At 41.3% G+C, this 21,496-nt stretch overlaps 1 protein-coding gene across 1 annotated transcript in view; it reads left to right on the plus strand.

Annotated features, from left to right (window-relative positions):
* PARP8 (poly(ADP-ribose) polymerase family member 8) overlaps window positions 1-21,496 on the plus strand; it is a 133,228-nt gene that overhangs the window by 95,346 nt on the left and 16,386 nt on the right. Inside the window, exons 12-19 of the mRNA XM_054575327.1 lie at window positions 267-834; window positions 2,374-2,424; window positions 2,530-2,625; window positions 10,450-10,542; window positions 15,135-15,260; window positions 16,480-16,545; window positions 19,222-19,289; window positions 20,961-21,009. Of these exons, the coding sequence (XP_054431302.1) occupies window positions 267-834; window positions 2,374-2,424; window positions 2,530-2,625; window positions 10,450-10,542; window positions 15,135-15,260; window positions 16,480-16,545; window positions 19,222-19,289; window positions 20,961-21,009 (1,117 nt within the window). The remainder of the gene's footprint in view (window positions 1-266; window positions 835-2,373; window positions 2,425-2,529; window positions 2,626-10,449; window positions 10,543-15,134; window positions 15,261-16,479; window positions 16,546-19,221; window positions 19,290-20,960; window positions 21,010-21,496) is intronic.

Raw genomic sequence — 21,496 nt, forward strand, 5'->3', positions numbered from 1 at the left:
ATGCACTGCATCAAAAATATAGGCAGTCGTTAGAGTTTTTGCTTTCTTCAATCTACCCCAACTCTGGGGCAAGTAGGAAGGGAAGAAAACCTGGTCACCTTTTGCTTTTCAGGGAAAATACCCATCAGCTCCCATGGCCATTCTGCACACGCTTTTGATTTCTGTGGTAGCTGGGCGGGCTGGCGGCCACTAAGGTGGCATTTGTCACGCAGCCGAGTTCTCCTCCCGCTTGGCAAGCCTGTGCTAACTGCTCTTTCACTTCAAAGGTCGCCAAGTTACCCTCCCCCCGGCTGCGGCAAAAGCAAGTCCAAGCTGAAACCCGAGCAGGATGGAATCTCCAAAACGCACAAGCTGTTGAGGAGGACTTGTTCCAGCACCGTCAAGACAGATGACACATGCGCCTCCAAGTCGCAGCACCGGGCCTTCGGCCGTTCCCTGTCCAGCGACCCCAGGGCGGAGCAGGTGGCGCCCACCCTCAAGTCGCACAAGCTGCTGGCCCGGCCCTGCCCTGCGGCCGCCAAGCAGGAGGACGGCCTCGCTCTCAAGCCGCACAAACTGCTGACTCGGTCCTGCTCCGGGGACCCGCGCTGTGAGCACGGAGCCCCTGTAAAGCCCCACAAACTGTTGAGCAGGTCCTACTCCAGCCACCTGCGCATGGACGAACTCTACGGGCTGAAAAACCACAAGCTGCTCGGCAAGCCCTCCGCCAGCGCCCCCAAGGCGTCCAAGGCGGAGCTCTGCGCCGAGCCCGCCGCCGAGGGCCGGAGGCTCTCCCTCACCTCAGGGCTTATTGGTATCTTGACCCCGTCTTCATCCTCCTCTTCCCAGCCAGCTGTGCGTAAACGTTTTTCCTCTTGAGTTCTTCCCCCTTAGGCTCAGGTGCAGCGGGAGAGGTTGTCTAGCGATTGGGAGAGATCTGGTAGAGGAAACAAGCAAGGCCTTTTGTTGTTGCTTTTGAAAATGTACTGGTTTTTGTACGTATTATTTTGCATATCAGACAGTTAGCAACTGGTACTGGAATGTCAGTTTCAGTTCTGGGAAAAAAAAAATGTGGTTATTGATTCGAGTTCCAGTCCAAATGGTAAGAAGAGCTACGAAACATGGAAAGACGCCAGTTGGATTCACAGAGCTAATCTTTTTAAGCAAGCTGAAATTTTAATGTTTGATTAAGTAAGTTTATCTGATCTCTAGCTTTCTCACTTAAGTGGTGGAGGACAAGGTTTTTCTAATAATTCACTTAAGAGTAATGTCCTTTCTGTTATATCTAAGAGGAAGCCTTGGCCCGGGAACACCATTACTTGTACAGAGAAGCAACACATATAACTGAATTCTCTCTGCCTCACTTGAAGCTGCTTTTCGTGGCTATAAACCCAGTGACTTTATCCCGAAGCTGGTTTTGGGGGAGGGGAGAATTGGGGTGGGAAGTGAACGTATTAAAACTTAAGAGCTTGGGTGGTATTGGGAGTCAGTCTTACACAAAATTTACCTCTAAAGTGATCTGCATCATGGTCAGTTTCAGATAAAGAAATAGACCTATCTTATGTATAAAATTTACATAAAATAGTTGATGCACTGTTTTGTTTAAGTGTGTGTGTCTGTGTTGAGAAGGCTGTATTTAGCTCTTAAAGATAAAATGGATACACCTAGCAATAGATGAAATTGCAAAAAGAAAAGAAGATACTGTTTTTAGAAAGTTGCATGATTCATTTCTGTAAATTGTTAATTTTACCACAAAGTTATATTTGTGTTAAGAAAATGTATTTCAAGGGGTTGATAATTTTAGGTGGACCTCCTTAAAGCCCATTTCTTACCAAAACCAGGTATTAAGGACATATAGAAAATAATGTCAGAGAGTTCCATAGTAGAAAGTTTCCCATGTTAGTTATACCTAAGAAAGATCATCTCAGATATTCTATTTTTAAAAAATGTATTAATGTTCTTTGTGGTTAAGCTTAAGCATAATATCATAGTTTAGAGTTGTACGCTTTTCAGTACCTAATATGTCTTTGAAGGAATCATTCTATCTGACTGTAAAATGAGTTTGAAATACTCTAAATGAGGAGGTGGGAGCATTTGACAATAATAGAGGAAATAAGTTTTTTGTGATCATGTAAAGATTCCAGTCATTTTTACTAGAGGATCAAGAATGAAAAATAGTAGTTTTGTTAGAAAAAGATTGTGAGAGTGAAGGCAGAAAGTCGATTACAATACAGAAACTCTTCAGTCTCGATGTCCTATCAGTGACTTAACTCCTGTTAATGGCGATCCTAGAAAGATCCCATCTATATTCACATTTGTACAAAGTAAAAGGCCATCATTGACATATTTCCCCATTTAAAAATTATTATTTTTTTTTTACTTTGCTTTTTATAGCCAAATGGTGCCAAATGCATTCCAATACGAGATCGCGGCTTCCTAGTGCAGGTAGGAGCCAAGATTCCAACCATTGTAGAAATATTTTAGTTTTAAGTGGGTTTTCAGATCATTTGCAGACTTGCCCTAATTACGTCTCTGTGTTGTGTTACTCAGACCATCGAGTTTGCTGAGCAGCGGATCCCCGTGTTGAACGAGTACTGCGTGGTTTGCGACGAGCGCCACGTGTTTCAGAACGGCCCCATGCTCAGGGTGAGTTCTCGCCGGCAGGGTGTCGGCGTCCGTGTAGAATACAAGGGAGAAGGGTTGAGATACAAAAATGAGTAAGTAAGTAACTGCATGTACAGCAAATACTTTCTGTCATGCAAATTATTTGGTACCCAGAGTGGTATCAGTTTGACCAATGAATCACTGTGTCTGTGGCAATCCATGCAAGAGCAAGTAGTGTTGTATTAGGAGACTGTTTCTCATTGCATTTCCTACCTGTGCCCATCTATCCTTTCTCTCTCTGTCCATTTATCTGTATGTCTCTGTATCCACCTACTTGGATGTCATGCATTATCTGTGTCGTATAGACGGAGATCAATATGGAGATAGATAGAAATATAGATGCCTATATATTTAAACCGGAACGCGGGTTTTCTTCTCAGCCAAACAACTTAAGATGCTTAATGTAGAGAGGAGAGGGTAGTCTGTATCCCAGTTAGAAGAGCTATATAGTAGCGCACAGAAAATCAGAATAAAGATTTCGAAAGGTGCCAACTCACTGACACATTCAGAGCGTGATTGGGGGAGTGCACAAGTGAAATCAGGGTGCATTTTGGGGAGAATTACCCAGTTTCAAGCCTTGCCATTTTTTTGTTGAGATAAAATTTATATAACATGCTACTCACTATTCTGATGCGTGCAGTTTACTGGATTGTAGTGTATTTGCAGTGTCGCACCACCCCCGGCACTATTTCCAGAACACTTCTATCACCCGTGAAAGAAGCCCTGTGCGGCGTGCGGTGACTCCCAATTTTCCCTTCCCCTCATCCCCTGGGAACACTATTTTCTGTCTTTATGAACTTGCCTGTTCTGGACATTTCATCTAAACGGAATCATACATTATGTGGCCTTTTAGTTTGGGCTTCTTTTCGTTACCTTAATGTTTTCAAGGTTCATCCATGTGGTGTGTATCTGTACTTTATTCCAATGTTACATTACATGGGTCTACGACATTTGTTGATCCAGTCCATTCATTAGTTAATGGAATTGGGGACATACATTAACTCTGTTTAAGTTTTTGAGGAACTCCCAAGCTATTTTGACCTTTTGCTGTTCCTGCCAAAGGTGTGTATGATGGTTTCCATGTCTCCACCAACATTTGTTGTTTTTTTTTTTCATTTATGGACATCACTGTGTGAAATTATAGCTCATTGTGATTTTGGGCTGCAGCTTCCCTAATGACTAAAGATTTTGAGCCTCTTTTCATGCGCCTATTGGCCATTTGTATATCCTCTTCAGAGGAACGTCTGTTTAAATACTTTCCCCATTTTCGAACTCTTTGTTGTTGTTGAGTTGGTAAGCGTTTTTATATATATATTCTGAATACTATACCCTTATTCAATATATGATTTGGATAAATTTTCTTTTTCCTGTGGGTTTTTTCAATTACTGCTGACGTTCAATATTCTCTATGAGTTTTAAGTGTACTGTTTTCTTCTTTAATTTTCTTTTATTAAATTTACTACAGTAACATTGATTAATAACGTCATATAAATTTCAGGTGTATAGCTCCATGATAGGACATTTGTATGTATACTCTGTTGTGTGCTCCTATGGTACACAAAAGTTTTTAATTTTGATGAAGTCCAAGTTTATCAGCTGAACTGTCGGCTAATTCAAGATCCCAAAGATTTACGACTATGTATTTTTTTCCTAAGAGTTTTATAGTTTACATCTTAACATTTAAGTCATTGTATTTCAAGATTTATACTTTAGAAAACGTATGTAATATCCATTTACAAACATAATTGTCAGGTTTTATGATATATTAGTTTCATTTTATTTTTTATAGGAGACATACATGAAAATATTTTTCTTGCTATTCCTATGCTATTTTTTTTGCCAGTCAGCTTTTCTTTTAAAGAGCCATATTGTGATTCGGAAACCCAAATTTAACTAAGTCAGCATTTATTTGTTATATATTTGCATAAATTATTTTTATTTGAGCATGGTAATGTATCGTTACGCAAATAGGTAGGACCCTTTGTTCATCTCAATTTATTCTTGTAAGAGGTGTAAAAACGAATTTGTACTTGTTGGTGTCCATCTGTGAACCTTGACCTTTAGCTTAGTCGCAGCAATGCCATTTCCGCTGCCGGAAACAACGGTACTGTTAGTAATGGCACGCGCTCCTCTGAGGCTTTTTATGTGATTCTGCGTTCAAAGTGCTTTACCTGGATTATCTAATTTAATCCTCATAGTAACCGTATGAGGTGGGTATTGTCATGATTATCTCTGCTTTACGGACGAGGAAATCAGTCATTCCCTCAACGTCCCGCTGCTACTGGTGATAGAGATGGGATTGAACCCTGGCAGATGGCACCGAGGCCACGGTTCTTAGTGACAGGGGACCCTGGACTCGTGTACTTAAACTGACTTCTCCTATGTCCTGGAAATTTACTACACATGTTGTAGAGGGTTCAGTCTTCGTGGTTTAATCGCTGGCCCTTCATTCCTGTAGTAAAGCGACAGAAGTCTTACAGCTGCTGTTAGTATTCTCTGTGCCTTAGTTCAAACTTTGTTTTACTTTTTATCGTTCTGAACTAGCGAAGTTTGCTGTCTGTTTTGGCAGTAGAAGCAAGTTGGTAAATGAGAGAAAACAAGATTTTCTAAATAAATATAGCTAGTTATCAGTTGGTTTTTATGTTGCTGTAATTCAGACTGATACCTAAGGAAATCAGAAAAAATTACTTTGGTTTCTTAAATAGTAAGGTAACTGACATATGAAATCAGATCAGGAAATGAAAATCAAAGAAACGTTTCATATTCAAAGGAAGGGAGGTGAACCGACTATGCCCTATGATTCTGTTAGAAATTTCACCTAAATCAAGCTTACGCAGTTTTTCTTTCTCTTCCTTATATCTATTGCAGTATGTTTTAGTATGATTTTAATAATATATAAAAATTATTAGAAATACAATTCCTTATAGGATATGAATAATCTGACTCTTGACCATTTATTCAGTCCATGTGATATGTCACAAACCAATGAATCCCAGAAATACAAAGAGAATAATTTATAACCCATTTGGTGATTCAACAAGTTAGATCAAACTGTCAGATAGCCATAGAATCCTGTGTCTAATGTTATTACCTTTGTTAGATCTTTCCGTTTGACAATTCACTATTTCTTAAATTTTTTCTCTTTTCTCCTAATCTGTTCTTTCAACATGGCCTAAGCCCCCTTTTGTCCAAAATCCCTAAAGTTTCAGTCTGCTGTGCGCCCCTCTGCCACCTGCCTCCGTTCTGCATACGCATGTCACAGTTTCTGCCACCTGGGGAACTCAATTGCTTATTTAGAAATAACAGGATGCTCCCTTTTTCTTTTTGTTTACAAAGTTTCTATATAAATGCCACTCCCAGATTTGAGTTCTGACTTGCGACACTCCAATCCGAGTCAAATTCACCTTGACGTCAGGAGGATGACTCAGGGACGCCCAGCTTTCCAGGGCGGCAGGGAAGTTGCGGTCTTTATCAGAAAAACCACACCCACACCAAGTCACGGGTTTTCCACATTTTGGAACCAGCCAGAGTGTTCGCGCAGCAGCTGCTTTAGAGATGGTGTGTCTGCGTTGACGTCTTCATCAAGGCTGTTTGCACAGCAGGAAGGGCTGCATTGGCGGAAGGAGGTGCTCTTACCCGCCTCTGAGGTCCTGGTGCCCTTGCCCTTTTGTTACACCCACCTTGATCACACCAGTCCTGGCTCAGTGCCGTTGTTTTCTTCTTTGACCCCTGTACATGAGCTGCTGAACTCTGCAGGAGAAAATGGCATGGTTGTGTGGATAATGTTTCTACAAACTGGGAAGTTTGTCATTGATACTCGGTGATCATTTTATATGTCCTTGGTTAATAGGCTTTCCCGTTACCCATATCAGTGTGTGATGTAAGCACTGTGACGCCATTCGCTCCTCCAGCCATGTGAAAGTGACCCAGGGGACCTGCTCTGAGGGGACCTATCAGTCTGGGAGTCTGTTCTCACCACGGGAGAAGAACGCCCAGTCCTACTGCAGCCAAGTCAGCTGGGAAACCTGAGAATCTGTAGTTTGGAGTAGCCAAGCTTACTGTCGACCTTAGGCAAATATTCATCACTAACGTTCTTATTTTAAGAGTGAAATTAATAATGCCCAGTTATAATTTGGTTATAGTTTGAGGCATTCCCATGAAAATTCTTGAGAAACTGAGCATGTGGATAAACTTGGGTATGTCCCATTTTACCTCCCAAGAGGAAAGCAGCGAGGTCTTCCTGTATTCAGGGGTCTGACTTTTGAAGAATGGATGAAAAAGCACATCCTGTTCACTTCAGTTTCTCCAGGTCTGGAAGTCATGCTTTTAGGTCTGAGATAGAGGCTAAACTAAATAATAATTACAGCAAGAAGCTTTTAGTTCAAAGATGTGATTTTCTTTTACATCCAAATGGAGTAGAAGTTGGTTTCAGTGAACAAATAACTCCAGTTGTAGGAGACGGTAGGGATCTCCGTGTGTCGAGGCGTAGTCTGGCTCGATCCTGTCTTCCTGTGGACATGTCTTGATGTCTGGGATTCCTGTCTTTCTTGATGTGCAATAAATCTTTTTTTTGCCCCAAATGTGTCTCTCCTCCAAAACATGAGAAGAACCTGAACCATTGATTATAAAACCAGAAATACAGAGAATTAAAGGTTTGCAGGTTTTGTGTTTCTAGTTTCTTTTTTAACAAGAAAGATTTTAGCAATGAATTAAGAATTCTGATAAACTGAGTATGAAAATTAAAATGCTACATAATATGCTTCCATGCAAGTTTTTGTTAAACCCTTATTTTTGTGTATACATTGGGTAAAAACAAGAAGAGACAGCCATTCTGGGTTATCTGATATTGTTAATATTTAACAGCTCTCCACCTCAAGGAGTTTTTTATAAATCTTGCCTCACTCGATTCTCTTTATCAGCGGGTCCCCTTTATAGCCTAGAGAGCTAGATGTGATTTTTAGCCTCATTTTGCGTACAGGAGAACTGAACAGTGCCCATGAGGTCCTACTGGAATAATATCCACTTCTATCTATTTTATACATTGGGTTTCCCTGTAATACTTTGAGCAAAAAGATTGGCAAAATGTTTGAAAACTACTCACCCACACCATTTCAAGTCGATTTTATTGAAATAAAATTAAAAATGTATTCATCTTAGCTTAAAAACTTCTAAAATAAGTTTTATCTTAGGCACGTATAAGTCCCCCATGCTTTTGTAAATGGTGCATAATGAATGTTGAGTTGCAAATGTGATACGTAATGGTCAGAGGCACTTGGCTTGGTTTTACAGTTTAAATGATAGGCTCTTGTTGCTTGAAAGCTATCTAATAATATAACATGAAGGATAGGTAGTATTTTACAAATTGAAACTAATTATTGTTAAGTCAAAAATCAAGTAATAGCCCTGGCTGGGTAGGTCTGTTGGATAGAGTGTCGTCCCGATTTATGAGAGTTGTGAGTTCAATCTCCAATCAGGGTGCATAAAAGAATCAACCCATGAATACGTAGATAAGTGGAACAACAGATCAGTGTCTCTCTCTCTCTCTCTCTTCCTTTCTGTCTCTCTCTAAAAATCAATTAATAAAAATTTTTTTTAAAATGATTTAGTAAATACTGTACACATTTGGTTATATTTAGGCACACATAAAGTATGTGTAATAAAGCACATCATTTCACTTATCCAGTGATAGATATTAAATTACTATATTCTCTTCCGAATTGATGTTAGAGTTGCCTGTATAAATAATATAGTAATAGTGGAATTTATTTGGGGTAAGTGGTTGGCTGGGAGTTGGCTCAAGGTGTGAGAATGTTCATCCAAAATGGAGCTACTTATTTCATTAAGGAAGATTGATTCAGGGTCTCTTCCTTGAATGGCATGTACTTAGTGTGAACGATGAGACATGTCTTGTCTCGGTTACTTAATATGATTTGAGAGCTTCCTTTTAGAGTTTCATCTTGAGTGGACATTTGAACTTCTCTCAGAATGTAGATTAAACCTGGGGAGAGTTAGTAGTCTGCCAAAACTAACTTGCAAATGTTCATCTCAAAATTAGCTGATTTACATTTCTAAAAATTACCTTCCTACCTAGAGTAGCAGGTTGTTTTATTTCATTTTCATTTTCATTGTTTAAGACAACCACTTGGTACCAAAATGGTAGTTTCTGTTGTAATTCCTAGAATGTACACGTGAACTCATGCATATACACGCCCATTTGAATGGTGACAAATTAAGTGTAGTGGATTGTCCAAGGTTCAAATGAAAATATAAAAGCCAGTCATTAATCATATACACTGAGCAAGGCTTTGGGATTAATGGATTTTAAAAACGTGTGGTTACTTGGCAAGAGCATTAAAAATAAAGTAGCTTCTGTGTCTCTTCACTTCCTTGGTGAACCTAGGGTGAATCAGGAATTAATTTCCCGAGGCCTGAAAGATGTCCAGTGTTCATCTTCTCCCTGGGCTCTCGTTTGCATACAGCGCCACTGTGCTCACACACCAATGTGAGTGTTTGGGACTATAGTAAATACACCACAAATGATTGCTTGTATTGTTTCAGACCATACCACGCTCTCAAAAAGTGAACAAAAACAGAAAGAAGCCCATGTTAGTGGGAGAAATTGAGGGTTAAACATGTAAACACTTAGCTACACACACACACACACACACACACACACACACACACACACACACACACACACAGGTTAATGGGTTAAACACTCAAATAAAAGAAAACGAAATTACACTGTCTGCTCTTAAGTACATCCAGATCCGTAGAGGAGTGTGTGCTGCTTGAGTCTAGATGACGAACTTTTTCCAATTAATTTCCTCCCATAGGTAGCTTTTCCTGATATTTCTGAAACGGACTCAAACTGCCCATTTCAGGCCGACACAGGAAATATATCAGTTTTTTTCCCCCCACTAAAATTCTCTCTCTTAGGGGACTGTCAGCCAGAAACCTTTGTGAGGAAACCTTTGTGATCCGGTCATGCTTTCTGTCCACAAAACCACCCTAGGAGCCCGTTCTCAACACAAAGGATGTTCCGAACGGGCCCTGCCTCCCCGCAGGTTCAGCGGCAGACCCGCCGACAGACGCCTTGCCGCTGCTGTGCGGGGCTCTGCGGCTTGCCTCGTGTTCGGCTTCGACAGCTGCCTAATGCAATGTAACTCGGCAGATAGGATAAATCAGACCGATGACATTGTATTAGATCTGAAAGATGAGAGCTCTTGCAGAGCGATTGCACAGTGTATCTTTCAGGGCTGTTGACTCCAGGAGGTTATTGAAGTCAAAAGTCTTTGCGACAAAACCAGCCTCTCAGAAGAGATTGGGTAGCAGGGAAGCAGAGTCATGTTTCTTTCCTCCAAAGAAAATGACTTAGGAAAAGGTGGAATTCTCCTTTGTGTATTTGTTTTACACAGATGTGGGGTTTAATCTCATTTTTTATTATGTCACCAGCTTAGGTATTTGCTTTTTAAAAATATATATGTATATCTCATGTGCAAATGTATATTAATCAGGAGAGATGGATTTTTCAGTTTCAGGATATTTTTATCTGTTGCTGAATTGTCCCTAGTGCAAATGCCTACAACTAACTGCAACAGATTTCTCAGTCCCATTTGCAACTTTATGTCAGTAAATGATTATTTACCCACTGTGACCTCAGTGTAGAAATTTTTATTACAGTGATATGATTACTTTCTAACATTCTAAAACCTTGTACTTTCCATTTGGTAGAGTAATGTCATGAGTTTGACTTAGGGATGGGAGATGTACTGAAAGCTCGTAACCTCCCTCCTCCTTCCGCAGCCCACCGTGTGTGAGCGCGAGCTGTGTGTGTTCGCCTTCCAGACCCTGGGAGTGATGAACGAAGCTGCTGATGAAATAGCGACCGGCGCGCAGGTACTCACCCAGGACACCGGCCCCTCCTTGTTTTGATTTGAAAGATTGATTCTGATCCACTAGTTATCTCCACTCTGCTCCTTGGGCAAATTTTTGAGAGTGTATTTTTAAAGCACACTGGCATTTGATATATTTTAGGTATAAACTGAATTTTTCTATCTTCATCTCGTGTGTGTTTTGTTATTTTGCGGTTGCCGGGGGCAAGAACTAGACCAGCTTTCTATTGGGTGGGAAGTAGTTGCCATTCTTGCTCATGTGGCGCAGCTGGGATACTGAAGCCCGGTATCCTGCAGTATTTAAAATTTATTGTGAGGTTGCAGTGCCATAAGATGGAAGCCAATTTATTTTTTAAATTTAGATGAGAAGATAATGGGCCACGCATCCCATATAAAGCGAGCGTTCAGTTTTACAGTGCAGTGTTTATGATAGAAGAAGCAAAATATTTTAAAAAAACAATATGGAGGTAGAGAAGCATGCCATGCTTCTGGAAAGGAAAAAACGAATTATAAAGATGCCAAAATGTATTACTTTGTGGAATTCTATCAAAATTTCAATTGGTTTCTTTTCTTTTCTTTTCTTTTCTTTTTTTTTAATTTATGGAGCCTAACCAAATGGCTAATACAACCTAGAAGGAAAAAGAGGAATTTTTTTTTAACTTAATGAATGGAGGCTAGGCCATCTATATACAAAAACATGCCATGCAATCCTGTAATATTTTAACAAAGTAAAGTAGTGGCAAGGAATAGAATGGCAGATTATCTGCAAAGTACATCGAGTTATAAATATAGTTAACATATGTTAAAGGAGGTAGCACAGCAAGTTGCAAAATACTAACAATTCAGTAAGTGAGGGCGAAAGAGATGGCCTGCAGCCTGGGGAAAATCAGTTTAGCCCTTGATTTTGGCCTATGTGTAAAACCAAATTCCCCGTGGCTTGAAGATTAGTTTATTTAAAAGTATTGTATGAAAATTAGGCAGCACAGCAGTTTATGCATTTATGCAGTGGTACCCCAAAAGGGAAAGGAGTCCATTCCTGCTTCATAGTTTTTAAGATTTAACTATTTTCCTAGAGACATGAGAAGGGAGGGAAAGAGACATCACGTGCGAGAGAAACATCAATCAGATGCACATATGCCCTGACAAGGGACAGAACCTGCAACCTAGGCATGTGCCCGAACCAGGAACTGAACTGACATTTTGCTTTGTGAGATGATGCCCAACCAGCCAAGCCATGCTGGTCAGGGCCATACTTCATAGTTTTTATTTGAGGAGTTAGTGAACCTTTAAGAGCTAAATATGAACAAGTTTTGCTCTAGCTGGTGTGGCTCAGTTGGTTGGAGCATCGTCCTGTAAACCGAAAGGTCACAGGTTCGATTCCCGCTCAGGCCACATGCCTAGGTTATGGGTTTGGTCCCAGGTCGGGATGCATGCCAGAGGAAACAGATGGATGTTCCTCTCTCGCTTCTATGTTTCTCTCCCTCTCTCTCTTCTTCCCTTCCCCTCTTTCTAAAATCAATAAGCATTTTCTCGGGTGAGAATAAAAAGAAAAAAGGAAAGTTTCTTGGCTACAAAGCTAATTACATGAAAGTTCATAAAAACTGAGAAAACTATGAAGACATCATAACACATTAATGGATGAAATGAATTCATGATTCACAAATATGGATCTATAGATAGTAAAGAAACATGAGAAAATAGCTTCACTAAAAATTGTATCAACCTGTTTATAAAATTCACAAAAATGGGTGGGAAAAAGGGTCATGCAACAGACATGTTGCCATTCTTTCCATAAGTTGGAAGGCCTAATGTGTAACACACAGGCGTCCCAGCAGGTGAGGGTACACAGCCAATATAGTTAGCCCAGGCCAAGGGTTTATGCCCAGTCCCTTAACCTAGTTCTCTGCTGGTTAAACTCATATGATGAAATACTAAGGACAGTATTTGTGATATAATGAATTATAAGTGAAAAGTAATACAAACACAGTAGAACACTGATCCTATGTGATGTGGGAAAAAATGATTCCATGATTAAAGTAAAATTCAGATATAAAACTTGGTATTGCCCTACACCCAAGACACTCATATCTATAAATCAAAGGCTGTGAAAATTTCTAAAACAAAGAAAATAACTAGTGTCTACTTAGAGGGTTTATCAGATATGTCTGACCATGGTGGGTCTTTTTCTTTCTTTTTTTAAATGTGAAAGTTTTTTGCATCCCTTGGAATGAATATTGCTCAAAAATCCTACCACTTTAATGTGTGCTATTTATAGCTATGTGAAAATAAACTTTACACATATGTGTGCAAATATACATACATGTATATTTACATTGCTATATGTATGTATTTATGTGTGTATACATATATATAAAATAAACTCTTCAAGTAATACAGTTAACATTGTGCATTTTACTGAATGTAAACTGACCCTGAAACAATTTGAAAAGGCAAGGAATTCATTAAAGCCTAAAAATAGGAAGTGATTGGTTAGGAAGAAAATTGACATCATGCTAACAGTAGGATAGGTTGATAGAATAGCAGGTGCATTTTCTTGTATTATTAAAGGTACACCTCTAAAAATAATGGTTCTTAAAGAGAAATGAAGTTTGGCTCATATAATGATTGTTACAAAGCACAAGTACTCGATCAGATCAAATTAGTGATTCAACTCCTAAACATCAGTATCCAGAAATCAGAGAACTTAGTGTTCCTACTCCAAAGTGAAATATTCTTTCCACTTCTTTAAAGCAGGCGCCCCTTTATTCTGGTTATAACTCTAAAGATCACATGGGAGCTGATGGCTTTTCCAGACAGAAGGGAATTCTCTCTAAGGAGCCGACTCCTGGATATTTCACGGCATGCCCTACAGAACAGCACCTCATATTCTTTACATACGGGGGTCTCAAACAAGACTCTTTGAACAAAAGAAAAGGAGTCATAGTTGAAATGTTTGAAGGTCCCCAGCCCACAAACTTTCCATATCTGTAGGGACCCCTGTATGTGCCTTTCTTACCAACCTGCACTTGACTTTCTCACAGGCAAGATCTCTGAGCCCCTTCACACCCATGTGCATCTGGGTGGAGGGGAGGCGGGAGGGCGGGGGTGCGGACCCTGCTCCAGCGGGTGAATTATATGTAATGTCGCCTGGAGACACGTGGCTCTGTTAGCTTGCAGGCCTTTTAGTCCTGTTCATCAAATGGCCTGATGTGATTCCCATTGCTTGAATTTAATATTTCTTGGCACTTCTATTCTGAGTGTCTTCGCCAACCTCCAAATTGCCTCTTCAGTTTTCTTATTCAGCCTAAGAAGAAAGGTATCTAACTTGCTGGCTGTAACACTCACCTTCTGTGCTAAGATCCTAGCCAGAGTCTTGAATTTTAAATGCTGGGAGTGGGGAAATACATGATTTTGGGTAAAAGAAATCCCAGTCGTGTGTTACCTTGAGTTTTTCAAAGTGGACCGTTTACTCCATGGAAAAGATACCGTAAGCAAGCGCTGTCCGTCACTGCCTTCGTCTCCAGCACCTGCTTTATTTTTTATAGCTTTCAACACGACCAATAACTCTATTTAAGCATCTGTTTGTTTTACTGATTTTTTTTATTATGCGTTCTCTTCATTGTAATGTCAGTTCTATGAGAGCAAGGACTTGTTTCTTTAGCTCCTTGTCATAGACACTAGATCAATGTTAGAACATAATATACGAGGCCTGTCCGGAAAAAGTCCAGCCATTGTTAATATAATGAGGATGGTTTGCATGACATCGATGTAACCTGGCAGCCAATGAGAGTGGACTGGAATGCACATGCGTGAGCAATGAAGACTTCACTGTGCTAGTCAGTGGGCGCAGGAGACGCCGTTGAGTGAGCATGTGTACTGCGTGGCCATCGCTTTCAAAATGATTGAGTAGAGCAAGGAATCTGCATCAAATTTTTCATTAACCTTGAATGTTCCTTTGCAAAAACTATTTGGATGATTCAGAAAGCCGCAGCTGTGGGCTGCTTGATTGGCAGGTTCATCACGACAGCGTGCCCACTTATGCATCATGTCTCATGCAGAATTTTTTGGCAAAACATTAAATCCCCCAGGTGACTCAGCCCCTCTACAGCCCAGATTTGGTGCCCTTCAGTTTCTGGCTTTTCCCACAACTAAAATCACCTTTGAAAGGGAACAGATTTTAGACTGTCAATGAAATTCAGGAAAATACAACGCCGCAGCTGATGGTGATTTGGAGAACTGTATGAAGTCCCAAGGTGCCTACATTGAAGGGGACTGAGGCGTCATTGTCTTATGTACAATGTTTTTTGTATCTTGTATCTTCAATAAATGTCTCTATTTTTCATAGTACATGGCTGGATACCTTCCGGACAGACCTCGTATGTCCATGACAAAGAGATGTTAGGACGTGAGTAATTGGAAGCAACATGTAATACATACTTACTGGTCAAGTTTAGTCTAGCGTCACAAAGGGCAGATCTGAGAGGTTCGTCACAATCCTGAGTCTTTCCTAATTAATTGCCATGAGAGGGAGAAACAGTGGCCAGGGCCTGGAGAGAAACCGGAAGGATGGTGACTGTCTTCTGTGTGCATTTCAAGGTGGTGGACCTACTGGTGTCCATGTGCAGGTCTGCGTTGGAATCGCCTAGAAAAGTTGTCATTTTCGAGCCGTACCCCTCTGTGGTCGACCCTAACGACCCTCAGATGCTGGCCTTCAACCCCAGGGTAAGAAGTCCCCGTGCACCGCCCGCCCGCCCGCCCCCTCCAGCCACAGTGCCGCCCGCTTTCCCTCTGCACTGCTGACCTATCCTACCCACTCACAAGTGTCGGGGACTCTGTCCGTTTCATACGGTGGGTCCTTCGTCTCTTGGCTTCACACTGCGTTAGCTTCCGCCTCTGTCCTCCACGTGTCCTGTTACTTCCCCTGTCCTTTCATCCTTCTAGAACTTCATGAAACTAGGCCCCTTTAATTCTCCCACATTCTAATCTTATGCATCCCACCTGCAGGGAAGGTGGGGGAAGAGCTGTAATGATTGGTTGACAGTGATAATGGTTAATATGAGTATGTTAATTTCATTACCTATTTTTTTTGAGCTTCTATCTTATATAACTACCTATAAGAATCATGTATAAAAAAGGACAGATTTCTCTTTTTCTGTGGTATTTTTGATCACCCCTCTGGTTATCTGAAGGTTAGTGATAGTTCAGTTCATGTTGTCAATTAGCTGGCATTTCTTGAGAAAATAGTTTCATAAATGTTAATGGCTATTAGGCAGAGTTGTTCTGAAGTAACAGACATTTCAAATGCAGGATAGCTAAAATTGCCCTAATTCTTATTAATATTCATCTTGAAAGCATTTTCTAGAAACAACGACCATATAAAAATTCCTTGGAAAGACTTCCGGTTCTTATAAGTGGTCTAGTGCACCCATTACATATTAGCATTATACTTAAAAATGGATTATCAATTAGGTGTATGGTGTTAAAAATTTACACACCTACCAGTCATCTTCTTTGGGTAACAATTGTCCGATTAAATGGAAATAAAAGCAAAATAAAGGTGTAAGACTTAACGTGGATTTTCCTACTTTAGTAGGGTTTCGTGCTTGCTTTATTCATTGTACCTTAATTTTTTAGTGGTGAAAGGCAGAATCAGGAACCCAGCATCTTTCCCTTGTGTGCAGCTTTTCCCCTATAGGCTGGACCTGATTTGATGTGCTTCATTAGGACTGGCATTGTTTTCTTTCCTTCCTCCCTCCAACTTGGTTATAAATCCTATGTCCTTGAACCATCTTATTAAAGTCTTCCCCCTGTGCACACACCACGGGCGTTGCTCTCAGATGGACTCTGATAGAAAATTCATGTACAGAAATAACATGTTTCTCTAGTAATGTGCAGATTACTAGATTTGCAACATATATATAACCTTTTGTTGTTCAAACAGAAGAAGAATTACGACCGAGTGATGAAAGCCCTGGACAGCATAACTTCTATTAGAGAAATGACACAAGTAAGTACGTCATCCGTGGTCTGGACATTTCCATCTGGCTTGAGTAAAATCATATTTGAAAAACATCTGAGGAGAGAAAAATGCCTGAGCGTACTGGCCATGGAGCGAAGCGCAGACTTTCCTGTTACATGGGAGTCTAGTTAAAATCATAAAACCATTAAAGTGGTGCTGTACTAAGAGGTTTAATGAGCGTACATCAGTGTGTTGGCATGTACCGCAGTGGCATTTGGGGGCGATAGCATAATCACAGTCGCAGTGGTCTGCTCTCAAGTTCAAGGCAGCCCTGCAGTGCGTGGCAGTGTGTCGGGCCATCGTAAGGCGAAGCTTTAAGGCAGGTACCGTCTTCCTAGACTGTCAATTTTAATTAGTGGTAATCATTTTTAAAATACCATTTTAATGTTACACTAAAAGCCAATATTTTTATCAAACCTAAATTGCACGTAAATATTTTAGATATAATACAGAATCTCAAAAAACCTTGGGAAGACACCAGGCCCACCCCTGGGAGTACGAGCGGCTCTTTCTGGCCTTCGGGGGGAGGCCATGATGGAGAGTTTAATGAGCAGGAGTCAGGCCTCGTTATGAAATCCGACACGTTGCTCTGCTGTATATAGCCCAGCACTTGGACAAACACATGCTCTTGGATGGTTGGGCCCTTTCCACTGCTAAGGTTTTGGAGAGAGGTTTAAAATTCATCATTTTATTTTATTTCATTTTATTATTTTACTTTATTTTTAGAGAGAGAAGACGAGAGAGACAAACACTGATTTTTGTTGTTCCACTTATTCACGCATTCACTGGTGGCTTCTTGTATGTTCCCTCATCAAGGACTGAACCCGCAATCTTGGTGTATCGGGACAACGCTCTAACCAACTGAGCCACCCGGCCAGGGCCTAAAACTCATCATTTTACATAGAAATGAATCATTTCAAATTGACAGCCACACGTGTTCTAGAAGGCGGGGTCATGGCCCTTGCAGGCTGATAAGGAGTGGTATTCCCCCGGGTCATTTCCTCCCTCTGGGATGGGAATCGAAGATTCTCCTCTCATCTGGGAGGACACAAAGCCTTTGCTCCACTGTCTCCACTTCCCCTGCCACCATCTGTATTCTATCTGAAAATGTTTCAGAAGTCCAGTTTTACATTCCCAACTTTGATTCTTGACTCTCTCGATCCTGATTTATACATGTAGTCAAATGCTCATTCATTCATTCACAAAGAGTCTGTGTCAACATTGGTAACCTAGAGCCTTTAATTCGCAAGCTACATTATTTGCTTACTCGACATCCTTTTCGGTTGTTTTCCCATGCCTGTACCTTTTTGTATTGTGAATCTTTTCAAACAAACATTATATTTGTATAAGGAAAAGAAAACCATAAAGTGCATTTCCACTTAGGGGGAAAAAAGAACCTGTTCACTATTTGATACAGAGTTAAGTAAACAGTTTTAGTCCCCAGAGGCTTTGGTGTGGGATGTTTATACTCCGCCCTACATCCAGGTCATCTCGGATTAAAAATAGCTACGCCCCTGGCCCCAGGATCCGCTCTCTGGAAAAACCTTCATTTATTCTGGCCTTGTGGGAGCTCCCACGGCGGAGGCGCTGGAGGCGACAGTGGCGGCCGAGGGCGTTGGGGCTCCAGTTGTCGAACTTGCCCGTCAGTGATGATGTGTCCTGTGACCTTGGGCCAGTCACTTCATCCCTGATGCCTCTGTTTTCTTCACTGTCAAGGTGGTGACCAATAACTAACCTTTCCGTGCGCATTCCATCGGGATGCTCTCCGGTTTCATTTGTCAGATTCCTTAAACCTCTCCAAATAAATATCACAGGATACTGTGCTATTTCTAGAATGCTCTGCCCTATAGATAGGCCTGAAGTGTCACAGACAGGTTGCCCCTGGTTCTATGAAAAGGTAAATAAATGCCAGTAAGTACTTTTACAAGAAGGGCTGTTACGTAAATTTCGTCCCATTGTTTTCCAATGTAAAGAGCTATACCTCAGTCCGTACGTCACATATGAGCATGGTTGTAGCTATGACAGGTTTTGCTTTCATATTAGTTAAAAGTTAAGAGCAGTCATTATCAAAGAGAAACAGCGTGGGACAGTTGTTGAAAGCAGCAAGCCAGGTTTCCTTGGGAAGGCTGTGTATGAACTGAGCCCATGCGCAGCTAAGACAAAGTGACTGACCTTTTTAAAGGGGACAGAGGAACAAAAGGCGCTGTGGCAAAGTGGAAATAGGGCTGGGGGGTAGTGTATGGAAAATTACGAAAGGGTTAATTAAAGGGAGAATTACTGGAAGGTTAGGGCCTGTTGGTTGGTACAACGCACCTTTCACCGGTTGGCAGCACCACGCTTCCCTGAGTGAACAGTCAGCAGGGGGCCCGTGATCTCCTTTAGGGGCACGCCCAGTGCCTGAAACCAGGGTAAAGTCTCTGCAGAATGTTCGGGTCAGCCATTCGTGCCTCGGGAAGGTTCTGAGCTCACGCCATCTCGCGGGGAGGGAGCCACTAGGTAACCATTGCTGTTACCTGGTCGAGGCCACAGCTTTTCCAGTTTCGCTAGATCTAGGCATACCTGCCTGTTCAGCCTACTTTTCCTTTTGCAAAAAGACCAGGGCGGAGCGGGGAGGAAAAGGGGAATTTTTACGAAAAGTCAAGCAGTATAATGACTTTTTTTCAGGCACCGTATCTGGAAATCAAGAAGCAGATGGATAAACAAGACCCCCTGGCTCATCCCCTGCTGCAATGGTATAAAATTTTAGTTTTTGTCTTCATGAAAACAGCACTGTTTCCTACTGCCTGCTCTAGGAAAGGGGCAAAACCTGTTTCACAGAACCTGTGACGCCGCCGCCCCACGGCCTCTGAGGCCTGCTGGCCTGCGCTCCAGGCGGCGCAACGCCGCTCCCTTTACTGACAGCTCGTACATCATGCAGGGAGGGAACCGCTGTCACATGCACTGCGTGGGGAGGCAGTGCACGTGACATCTGTCTGTCTCCAGTTTCAAGAAAAGGCCATTAGCTGGGTTACCTGGTGAAGCACTTTTTGGTTTATTTAATTTTCTAGTTAACCGAGGACTAAGTGATAAAACTCACTTATTATTGAGCATCTGTCTGAAATGTACGTTTTGTGTAACTTGCTCCCTTCCCAGGGACGGTATAAATCAATAAACTCCCTGTCTGATGCTGCAGGTCGGGCGGCGGTTCCCAGCGAGCCGGTCAGGGACACAGATCCGTCCGGCGTGGCCCCCTGGGGGAGGCCCGGCCAAGGCTGGGCGGGCGCGTGTAGACTCGCCTTGCACGGCGCAGTGCCATTCAGATACGTGCACTCTAGTGGCTCGTTTCTGAAATGAGAGCAATAGCACCTCCTCACCATCCCCGTAAGGGTTTTATGTACGTGTCTTTTTGAAACCACTGAAAACTCAGACTGTGGAATTTATCACAGTTCTCAGGCAGTAATGCAAACGTGAAGATCCTAAGAGGCTGGTATGAATAGCATTCCTTGCTAGAGCCAGGAAGTTTTTGCAAATTAGGTAAAGACGGGCAAAGGGGAAGGACCCTGGACACCTCGTGATTCTGATTACTTTCATTGAGTCAAAATTTCACAGTACACATTTAATTTAGTCTGATAAGACTGACAAAAATTAGGTTTAGAAATGTTCTTTCTTTGAATGTTTTAGGACCTATTTTTAAAATTCTCGCTTTAAGCCATATTCAAAATGAAGGTCCAGCTCGGGTGGCTCGTCTGCTATTTCCCTGAAGGCAGCCTGATCAGTAACCTTTCCGTTGTGACCCTCTCTTCTTCCGTTTGTTAGTCACGCTGCTTTTAAGGAAAAAAAAAATCTTCTTCGAAAATCTTTTAGCATTTTCCCTGCTTATTGTTCTGTATACATGAAACAATTCTTTCAGATATCTGAATTTAATTTTTTTTCAACTTCAGCGTGTAAATATGTTGAATAACAGCATGTGTGTAAACCATTGTATATATGAGCCCAAAGAGATTCTCAAATATTGAAAGAAAAATCTTCACTAAAATCTCACTGTGGTTAGGTGATAGAGGGAGGGGCAGAGCAGCAGTCGTACGAGCCAATTTCTGGTCTTTGTAATGTGTAGATTATCATTATTTGAAAGTATATTCAGAGGTGCTCATTTTGTTGATTTTTGAGATTGTGATTATTAAAAATTACATCTTAACTTTCAAAGAAGAAAAGATTAAAATGGCACGTCTCAGATTAAAGTAAGATTTTGTTACATAAGCTCTTTAAGTTGTTTCAGGAAGTGAAACAAAATAAGGTTATTAAAATTACCACTCAGTTTAGTTTATGCCACAGTAAAATGAAGTTTCAGTCACTTGCCAACTAAGGAATAAAACTTTACATTTTACAAATGTTTTTGACTGATGGATTATTTTAATCAATTTCAGGGTTATTTCAAGTAATAGGTCACATATTGTGAAACTGCCAGTTAACAGGGTAAGTTGTTTTTTCACATATACACGTGGGAGTGGGAGGAGCCCTTGTTGGCTGTGAGCCCTGTGATTTTACAGCAGCCTGTCCAGGAAGCTGAAGTACACTCAGGTTAAGGCTAATTCTTCAGTTTGAAATTGCCATATCTGCAGCATTTTCAAGCTTTTCCCAGGTTTCCAATTCAAGTTCAGGCTGTTGTCCTGACCTTTTAAATAAATCAGAGTCACTATGAGATAGTTATACCAAAGGGCATAGAGAGATGATTTTCTAGGGATTGACCAGAACAAGAGTAATATGCCTCTTACATTGTCAGGTTCTGTTGGCACAGTTCTACTTTTCCAAATCGGAGGAGACGGTGCCTCCAGATAGGGGACCGATGAGCCCGATGCTCTCACAGAACAGTGAGAAAGCCCAGTGGGCTCTGACGTCAGTTCTCAGTGCCACCTGAGAACCCTCAGCCCTCCCGCCTCTGCATCTCCCACCCGAGAGTGTC

Source organism: Pteronotus mesoamericanus, unplaced genomic scaffold, assembly GCF_021234165.1.
Source record: "Pteronotus mesoamericanus isolate MK-2021 breed Mesoamerican mustached bat unplaced genomic scaffold, CSHL_Meso_final contig_29, whole genome shotgun sequence".
Classification (NCBI taxonomy): domain Eukaryota; kingdom Metazoa; phylum Chordata; class Mammalia; order Chiroptera; family Mormoopidae; genus Pteronotus; species Pteronotus mesoamericanus.